The 10,783-nt window shown below is 44.7% G+C and overlaps 1 protein-coding gene across 1 annotated transcript; it reads left to right on the top strand.

The window, feature by feature from the left end:
* The first annotated feature begins 8,925 nt into the window (after positions 1 to 8,925).
* On the top strand, positions 8,926 to 10,245 carry LOC127349205 (uncharacterized protein At5g39865). Its single transcript, XM_051374980.2, has one exon. The coding sequence runs from the start codon at positions 9,000 to 9,002 to the stop codon at positions 9,993 to 9,995; it is 996 nt and encodes a 331-aa protein (XP_051230940.1). The 5' UTR covers positions 8,926 to 8,999; the 3' UTR covers positions 9,996 to 10,245.
* The last annotated feature ends 538 nt before the right edge of the window (positions 10,246 to 10,783 follow it).

The raw sequence follows: 10,783 nt of genomic DNA, 5'->3' as shown, positions 1-10,783 counted from the left end.
GAGATCCCAACGCATCTCCGCCTGCCTGCCTGCCTGGTGCCTCCTTCCCCTTGGACCTTTCCATATTCTCTACAGTCACTCCCTCCATCCCTCATGCCGTGCCACCCATGCATGCCCGCCCCTCACGCTGGAGATGAAAACCCAACCATCTCGGTCTATGTCTCCTCATTTCCACGAGTTCTATGGTTAATCATACTAGCGGCTAGGAGCAACTTCAGCAGACCCCAATATCCGCATAATCATTAAAACAACAGTTTGTTTACGGTTTTGGGCGAAAAAGGATCATACCGGACACCCTTAATCCGCCGATCTTCAAAATAAAATAAAGGTGCTCGGTAAACTTGGCCTCCCGACTCGCACAAGCACAGGTTCCGAGGCCTAACCAAGGGTGCCCTCTATCCCGACCCAGGTTTTGGCGCGAGAGAAATTTCAGGCGCCCCCACGGACATTTCGGCTCGCGCGGCTCCTCCGCCACCGCCTTGTAGTTGGATCCAACGTGTCCAAGTTCCTACTCCCGATTATGGCAGGTGGAAACTCCCCCACTGCCCGCCGCGTCCATTCCCCAACCACGGGAGGCCGCAACTCACCGTATCGACGTCCCGTCAAGTACACACTTGGAGCCGCCATGGATCCCGCGTGAAGCTTGGGCGCACCGGACAACTAGGCTCCTCCCTGCCCCGTCCGCGTCCAAGTAGAAACCGCCCACGCTGCCACGGATCGACCACATCGGTCATTCGCTCGCATCGCAAGTTAGGTAATTTTTTGTTCAGTCTTTGCATTTGGCATATACAAGCGACATAATAGCCTGTTTTGAAGTTTGGAAATCAGGCGACATAACCAAAAATCGACGGCTGGAGGTGGTGGATGGACGGCGGCACAGGCGAAGAGGGCACGGGATTTTGCCGGAATGTGACATGTAAATTCTCTCACCCTCCTATGAACCCTAGTTATAGCTATTTGGCGAAGGATTTATGATGCTCTTTATTATTTTTTAGGGTTTCATTCTATGAAATTATTCTTAAGTTCTCATCGGTGCGACTCAGCAGTCCCACCGGTGGCTATCCAAAATCCAAAGAAACATCTAATTCCATTCGTCTGCAGCAGGATAACACTTACCCCTATGCTTCTGTCCATCTTACCCTTGCAGATGTAAGACCGTGATTCAGATGAGTTCAGTGAAGGCCCAGCAGGTCTTGGTGGTGATGATGAAAGTCCACCGCCGTCACCAAAGGACTTTGTTGACAGTTGTGAGGACTCCGAGCAAACAAAGGTTGTTGCATAGGGAGAGGCGGTAAGTATAAAGCCACTATTCCTGCATCAGGCAGAGGTAGGGCGTACCGAGTTAGAAATTTCTGCGGGCATGCATCACCCAAAAGAAAACTGGTTGTTAGTAAAGATGTTATAGCTTGGACCTAAAAATCGTCCCAAAACCGTAAAACAATGCGGTTTTAAGAGGTTAGGTCTTTTACGGAATCTGTTAAAGACGCTCTAATATAGTAAACACGACCATCTAACCGCATTTGCCACTGACACAAGAAATTAAGGCAAGCATTAGGTTTGAAACATATGCGGGCATTGTAGTAGGGAGGGGAGATTCAGAAGAAGACTTGTGCGCACACCCAACTACCTGCATTTCTTTTTTCAGGACGAACGACTCGACGCATATATAGAGTACGGAGTAGTATATATAGTTTTGGTATTTTGCACGGTAGTGGGTGCGTACACCGAGCCGTTTGGAACCTTCTCCACGCGCCCACTCGCACGTGCCAACCACATATGCATGTTCGCCTCCTTCCCCATGTAACCCCAGCCAATTTTCTATGCGATCCACTTGGATCCATCCATGATCCTGTACTACTACTTCTACTTGGTATTTTCAATTTTGTTCTCCATGTGGCAACTAGACGGCGCGGTTGTTGTTAGTTACCCCTGCGATCTGCGAAGAACTATCATATCGCCGCTGCAGTTAGCTGACACACGGTGGAATGTTTCAGGGTTAAAAAATTCGAAGTATCGATCCACATCGATCGCCTCGCCGGATGATTATCGTTAGCCGTTGCATCACCAGATTGGGAGGTTGTCTGACACGCAGATTTGCTTGCGGTCGGTGGCTTTCTCCATGGCTCCCCAGGCAGCTCGACGGCCGCCGGCGGAACCAATCGTTCTTCGTCTTGTGCATCTGTCCATCAAACATTCGGCGCTCGATTCTACTTTTGTCATGAACCGCGCCCAAATTGCTAACGAATGCAGGACATGCCGAAGACATTTGTTTGTTCAGAGCAGGGGCTTCCTTTTCTTACAACATTTCGCATAAACAATTTCACATTGACAAGTGCCAAGATGGGTCTGTTTCAGCATTACTACTATTTTCTTTCTCTCTCTGTATATGTATACATGGGAGGGTCATATGCACTTGATTTTAGTGGAAATATACACTTGGTATTTGCATTGTTACCTGGACTGCTGATCGACGCATGCGACACGACCTGCCGTCTCATACGCTTTGTCAGCTTTGTGACGCCTTTGACGAGACGCTCAATCACCTGTCCCTGCATTGCCCTTACGCACGTGCGATCTGGGCCGGGATCGTCGCGCAGCTTGGCCTGCCAGACATCACTCCCACGGGCGACTTCGGCATCAACGATTGGTGGCTGCAGGCGACTGCGAGGTTCACCAAGGTAGACCGCCGTTCGGGCAACTCTCTGATCATGCTAACGCCGAGGTCGCTATGGCTGGAGAGGAATGCGCGGGTCTTCGAGGACAAGCGCTTGCCCCACGCCGTGACGACACGGCTCATTGTCGATGAGTGGCATGTGTAGAATTATAGAGAGGGAGAGAGATTGGCGGAATATGTTGGATGTTGTATTGCACCTCATGGGCGAGTATATATAGAGTACAAGACTTGGAAGCTAAGAAACCTCCTAGGAAGAATATGGAAATAATCCTAATACAATCCCGTGTAATCTATAACTACCAAATATACTCTAACAGCATGGATGGATTAGGGCTAGGCAGAATGGTAGGCTACCGGGAGAGTGAGGGGTCCTTTTTTCTCTCTCTTTTAGCCGGCACCAGAATGGCGCTCGACACCCCATGATGTAATTTGGTGGCTTGGGACATCTTTGTCCGTCTTCCCCATTAATCTTAATGCAATGACGCGCAAATCTCCTGTGGGTTCGCTAAAAAAAAAAGAGAATTTCTTATAAAACTGTCACTAACGAATTCCCTCCTGGATTCAAGTGGATTGAAGCGAACGTGCTTGGTTGGGCTGGTTTCCATCGGATAATAAAATGCTACTGTAAACAGCATAGGGAGCCCAACAGCAATCACATATGGGCCTATCTATTCTCGGGCCAAGCCTACTCAGAAGTTTCACTTTAACGCCGACCTGCAAAGTTCTAGGATTGTATCTGATCTCAGTTAGTACTAAAAGCCGGCAAATGCTATACACGATTAGGTTGGCGCGTACCGCGCGTCGCACACCCACGCGTGCAGTACGTGCCGGCCCAGTTCGGGTGTTGCTCTTTTTTGAATCGATTTGTCTGTCCTGTTCTTTTTTTTTTCTATTTCTTTTCTAGAAATTGTTCAAATTTTAAAAATATTCGAATTTAAAATTGTTCAAATCTAAAAAATGTTCGAATTTTTAAAAAATCAAATGCGAAAATGTACATATTTTTTAAAATGTTCATATTTAAAAATTATTCAAATCTGGAAAATGTTCAAATTTGAAATTCGTTCAAATCTAAAAAATGTTCAGATTTTTCTAAAAATGATTTTTTTTAATGTTCAAATTTGGAAATTGTTCAATTCTGAAAAAAGTTCAAATTTTAAATTTGTTCAAATCTAAAAATGCTCAAATTTTAAAATTGTTCAAATCTGAAAATTGTTCAGATTTTTAAAAAATGATTTTTTTAAAAAATGTTTAAATTGAAAAATATTTAAATCAGAAAACATTTCAGATTTTTTAAAAGAGATTTATTTTTAAAAAATAAAAGAAACAGCAGAAAAAGGAAACGAAAAAGAAAAACATCTTACCTGATGTTGGGCCGCGGGCAAGTTAGTAACCCAGGCCGCGCGCGGGTGTGCGGCAACCACATCGACGCCGACCAGCTCGGTGGATAGCACCTCCCCTAAAAGCCCGTGTGATTCAAATGGACATACCACTGCAATCTTATGCTAATTACTCCCGGTTTTTCTCCTCTACTATAGTACACTAGTTTTTGAATGCGCAATTTATCCACCATCTACTACGGTATTTCGGTCAAAATGTCACCTCTGAACTATTCCAATCGTCGATGCAACAAATCCAACGGGTCACCTAGGAGCGAATCCATCAACAACAAAAATCCGTTGATTTGCTTACATCTAACGGCTTGTGTTGTTCAATATCCAGTCAGAGGCTGCACCGATGCCATGGTGAGATACAGTGGAAGTTTCAGGGTTAAACAAACCGAAATATCGATCCACATCGATCACATCACCATATAATATTGTTACCCGTTGCATCACCAGATTGGGAGGTTGTCAACATGCAGCTTCGTTCAAAAAAAAAAAAAATGCAGCTTTGTTTTCAGTCGGTGGTTTTCTTCGTTTATGTCCAGGAAGCTCTACAGTCTACGCACTGCACATTGATCCGTATTTGGCAGCGATTTTCTTGTATTATATTGGATGTGTCCATCAATATTCGGTGCTCAAATATATTTTATTCATGAGCGGCGCCAAAATTCTTAATGAATGCAGGACGTGCCAAAAGACATTTGATGGGATTTCCTCTTCTCACCGTCTTCCCCCGCCAACCATGCCACATTTTAGAAGTGCCAATACGAGTCTGTTTCAGCATTAGTTTTTTTTTCCTGTGGGAGGGTCATTCCGTAAGTTTTTAAGGGGGATTCCGTAAGTTCATTGCGGACAGCTAGCAACAAACTTTCTTTGCGGGCTGATCTCGAGTGGAGGTTTTATTTTATTTTTCATTTTTTTGAGGGGTAAACATTACCTTTTATTACCCAATAACCAGAGGTACAATAGAAGTATCAGGTGAGTTTAGGAGCCACACTTGGTGTCCATGTTCTAAAGAAATTGAGGAACGGGCTAAACTATGCGCATGAGAATTAAAGCATCTCTTCTCATGGCAAAATCTGACTACAACAAATTCCATAGACCGCTGAGCAATCTCCTGCAAGATCAAGTAGTAGCAGCATTTGCTCGAGTCCTTGATGGCATTGATAACCTCCAAGCAATCAGATGCAATATAAACTCTTTGAAGTAGCAGATCTGCAGCAAGGGATAAACCCTCCGGCAAGCTACAAGAAACAACACATGCAGCCCAACAATAATCACATAGGGCCTTTTCCATCCTATTATTGGGCTTGGCCCACTCAGCAACATCCCTCCAAGTTTTCAAGTTCTAGCACTGTATCTCAGTTCTAGTTCTGAAAGCACCTCTCAGCTGAATTGCATTTTGGACGGGCGTGCCACAACAATATTTTCTGTTCTGACTATTATAAACGTGCACGTGCAACGTGTACATTTTTTTTACATTGTTCTAATCACCACGACCAAATCAAAATTTTGAACATGATAACCGTCACAATACTTCAATTTTGTAGAAATACATGTCAAGAAAAGGGAAAGAATAATATGTTGTTCTTTTATAAAAACTAACACCACGACATCGCATGTGAGCCCTAGCCCTGACAGTTTTAAACCCCAAGGAACCCCACTAATTGTCGCGCTGAGGCGGAAAATAAAAGCCAATAGAACTAATTGCACGAGATAGTGCATACACATCATTTTTTTCTCACGGTGCATACCGATCCGCTGCCTATTCTCGTACGTGGCACCAAGATTTTGAAACACCTCCACCCATTAATAGACGACACACATTTTAGTGGCAAATAATAAGGTATGTCACATTATATCTGTCGTGCTTTGTGCACCTTTCGGGTTTAGAAAAGTTGATCAAAATTAATGCGAAAAATCAGTACATCTATTATGTATAAATGCGAATTTTCATGTAGTTAAGATAGATAGTTATATTGCATTACATCATATTACAGAACCACTTATCCAAGGATCTAATCCTTGTATTCAAAATTTTGTATTCTGAATGATCTTATACGAGATAGGTTGTGGACAGAACATTCCTAATATGCAATGTTCTTTATTTGTCTTCTATGTGAAGATAAACTAACCTTCTTGCCAAAAAAACAAAATTTCTCCCGGTGAGCATAACCGTCATTTGATGAACCGGATGATGCCTTGGGAGTTAGCATTGACGATGGAATGTATAAATAAAGTTTCTTACATGTAATATGGTTATATTGTTAGGGCATTTATTTCTCTATGGTGTTAAAACTATAACAGTAAGAATTTGGTAAATCATTTGATTATAAAAAGGACATAATGAATTTTACCACGTGTGGCTCCAAGAGTTCTAGTGAGAACATGACTGATTCAAAATTTTAGTAAATTGTTATGACAATTTGAATACTCTTATTTGGGCCAGTAAACTCACTACATGACTATTTTGCTGCCTTAGTTAAACTAAAGTCCTTGCAAATTATTTATATACATGCCCGATAACTAAGATATAATTATCTTGTGCTGGGAAATTGAAGAGTTGCAGAGCTAAATGAAAGTAATACCGACTGAATTCTTGATGGAATTAAGCCATACCGCTTCATGAATTTATGCCCAAATGTTTCAGTTATCAACCTGATTCCTATAGGCTATAGTAAGTGTTTTGTTCGAGATTTATGTACTATTGAACAATAAAAATCATATCATCAATGATTAGATCAATTTGTTTACTACTTATTTACAATGTGATTGAAAGTAAGATCATAGCCTACTGTTTCTATAAGTAGAATTGGTATCATGGCCTATAATAATCCTCTTAGATATTTCTTTTTCTTGCCAGCAATGCACGTCTAGTTTTATCCAGTGGCCCCCTTAGTAAACATTTGGACGGTGTGATCTTACTTCTTTAAGCTTTTTCAATTAACTGAGTGCTCTCTTGGTTACATTTCTTAACGCCCATAGTATCATACTTGTAAGATATTTGGCAAGGAACCGTAAGGTAATCAAAATTTATTTATTTAGCACACTTTTCTTGGAACATTCTAATATATTATTAGGTGCATATCAAAGGTCTTATGTATCTATATAATACACAACAACACTACTTGCAGCTGCATTACATACTCTCCAAACATACTAAACAAGAACATGCATCAAGATATTCGAGTAATAGCTATGTCTATTATTGGCAAATATTCTTTGATTTTACTCTTGTGGGGTCTTTAGCTGCACAACATTGTTAATGCAACCTAATGCAAAAGCCAGCATTTCAGCTCTATGTAATCTTAATCTCCCATTCTAAAGCCATGGTAAAACAAAGATGATGTATTGCTAGTGAATCTACACTTTCTTTAGGTTCTTTCTGGTTACTCATAGGTTATCCATCAAAAGTTTGATATGATGGTGTAGGTGCCTGACCTATGTATCGTGGTAGAATTATGGTTACCATCCTTTTCTACCTTTTTTCTCTGGTGTGTGTGTGCAGATTCTACCGCATGTATGCCTAGACCGGCTGCTCACAACAGTATAGACTTAGGTATATACACTGTAGTATAATTCCGCATACTAGTATCCGTTTACACCGCGTAGTGTGATTTTGCTCCTACTGTCTCTGCAGACAAAGAATTCTGTTGCTTCCCATCCTCTCGGATCACCATTTAAACCTCGGAACATTCAACGAAGACCTTGATAAGTGAAATGAAAAAATTCAGTTTAGAAGGTAAAGCTACTATTTTTTTGCGAAAAAGGTAAAGCTACTATATTCTGACAAACACCCACACCCATGCGTGGATGTACAAAATCCACTCTCAATACAATAATAATCTACAAAGAATGTGAAACTCCTTTCATGGCATACCTCTCATAACTGCATGCATCGGAGAGATAACAACTCTTGAGAAAATCCATTCATGCGTGAAAAAGAGAAAATTAATCACAATGCCAAGAATAAAAAGGAAACCTGACATGCTCACTACAGTAAATTTTATTCATATCCCCCTGGTCCACAACTATCTCTTCAAAACTGAAGTTAAAATTGAACAATTAAATCAACCAAAACTTCCTCGTATGGCTCTACTCTTTATATGCAAAACTTTAGCCTGCCCCTAAAGGTTCAAGCATACATATGTTTGTGTGCAAGTGCAACAAAAGAGAAGCTCCAAAACCAGCGCCCTGTGAACAGTGCCCTAGAATCAAGGGGGGGCAGGTGACTGGTGACGCAAAAGAAGAAAGCAATGCAAGAAATGAGAGGTGTAATGTTTAACTAAGGAAGCCATAACCAATGTTGCAGTCAACGTTTCTCCTACTGGCGTGTTTTTAACTAGTGCCTTTCTTTTGCTGCTCTCTTGGGGGGCTTAAATTATTGAAATTTACATTTATCTGCAATTTTCATTAGGGTCCTACTCATCACTCATGGTGATTGATTAGCTCGCAGTTTGATGCATACCTGCAATTTTCATTAGGGTCCTACTATAAGATGCTTCATTACCAACAAGCTTACAAAATTAACAAGGTTAAAAGATCAACAGAGCGACGACTACTCCCGCTCAACGAACTGGCCCACAAACATCTGAACTTCGCTCCAAATGTCCAAACTCCAAAGTGTGAATGTTCCAGAAACCATTACTCCATTACTTTCAGAAAAGGATGTTTCGGGGAAAAAATACTATTGCTATTCTTTCTAGGACAAGTACTACATAAACTAAACCACACTTGCACTAGACCTCTTCACTTATCATCTCCCGCATGCTAGTTTATCTCCCCAATGCCATATATGTACGATCCTAAACCTCGATCCCTATAGATTAGCATCCAGCTCATTCCATCCACTACCTAGAACCCCTCTAAAGCAGCACGCTCCTAGCTAACTGATCACACACAGTCACACTCACGTTGCCCAATTGGCACTGCCATTTGCCATCATGGGGTGCACCACCTCAAGGCAAGCCCGGCATGACCTCCGGCACTGCCCTTCTCCGCTCCCTCTACCGCGCTGCCAGTCGTTCCCCGCCCGCTTCGACGCCGGCGTCCACCTCGTGCGGCTCACGTCGTCGACGCTTGGGTCCCTCGAGATCGACAAGGCCGCCGGGCTGCGTGCGCTGGAGGCCGCGGCCACAGCGCGCGCGCCCAGGAGGCTGGTCCCGCGCACGCCCACCATGACGCCGCCGAATGAGCCCGAGGACATCGACGCATGGGCGCTTATGGCCGGCCTCGAGGAGCAGTCGCCACTTCTGGCCGCGCCGTTCGGGCGCCACTCCTTCTCGTTCCCGATCGCGGCGCCGCAGGAGTTCGCCGCGTCGTCCAAGGTTACGCCGCTTCCCATGAGGATGCCTTCCGTGAACGGCGAGGTGAAGGCGAGCAAGCCCATGACGCCGCCGCGCAAGAAGAAGGCCGTGCTCTACTTCACGTCGCTGCGCGGCGTGCGCGCCACGCACGAGGACTGCTGCCTGGCGCGCGCCATCCTCAAGGGATACAGCGTGCGCGTCGACGAGCGGGACGTGTCCATGCACCGCGAATTCCGCGACGAGCTCCACGGCCTCCTCGGCGTCAGGGGCGGCACCCGCGCCAAGTGCTGGGCGCCGGCCGCGCCGATCCTCCCGAGCCTGTTCGTGGACGGGGAGTTCGTGGGCAATGCGGAAGTGCTGAAGCGGCTGCACGAGAACGGGGAGCTGGCGGCGAGGCTGGCCGAATGCGAGAGCGCGGCGCCAAGCGAGTCCGGCGCGTGCGAGGCTTGCGGCGACGCCCGGTTCGTGCTCTGCGAAGAGTGCTCTGGAAGCTGCAAGGTGTACGTGGACGACGAGGACGAGGTCTACGACGACGAAGAAGAAGGGACGGACGACGGCGGCTCGGGGTTCCGGCGATGCACGGAGTGCAACGAGAACGGCATCGTGAGATGCCCCGTCTGCTGCTGCTCCTGAGATGTTTCAGAACTTTTTTTCGTGCTCGGCGCGCCATTTGGATGTGGTGCTCAGCCTTGCGATTTTGTGAATGCATGAAGCTGTGTGTTTTTCGCCTGATCGGCGGTGCATGATGCTCTTTTTCTTTTCTTCATGCATGTATGTCTGTGGGTCGATGAGATGCCAACACTGCATGCTTGATTCATGTGGTGTTCCTCTGTTCCTGATACCTGATTTGTCTTCTGAAATGAACCAAATGTGTTGCAGAGCATGTTCAGATAGCGTCTTGCCGGCCTAGCGGCAGTGGACCGCGTCCTTTACGCGTCCCGTTGACTGGTTGGGGTTGCTAGTCATTCTACGCGCTAGCTTGGCCTAGCGCGGCCAATGGTCTCCGTTCAAAGCCGGAGCCGCGCGGTAGCACCCTTTTGAAAAAAAAAAAGAAATACTCCGTACTAGTTGAAACTACTACAAAGCGAGCTACAAGATCATGCCAGTTGGAGCAAAGCAAGGTGCTCCAACCGAAAATTTCAGGTGGATTTGTATAATACATAGCCTCGTTGTTTCTAGCTCAATCATCATTCCTCTTGGCCGGGTCATTCAGACCTCGCCATGATACATGGTGTTGGCTATGAAGATATAATTACTAGCGAGCGGTCGTCAGATCTAGGGTGTCAGGTTCGGCCATGTGTGATTTGGCAGTGTAATTGATTTCACGATTGGGTTGTAGTTACTTTAGCACATTTGATCTTGCACGATGTCCATGTGAAATAGTGTTGTGATGCTCATGGGTAGAAGATGAATTTAAATAG

The sequence above is a fragment of the Lolium perenne genome, chromosome 4, assembly GCF_019359855.2.
Source record: "Lolium perenne isolate Kyuss_39 chromosome 4, Kyuss_2.0, whole genome shotgun sequence".
NCBI classification, from domain to species: Eukaryota; Viridiplantae; Streptophyta; class Magnoliopsida; order Poales; family Poaceae; genus Lolium; species Lolium perenne.
The sequence above is the reverse complement of the archived record's forward strand: the minus strand, read 5'-3'. Positions and strand labels throughout refer to the sequence as shown.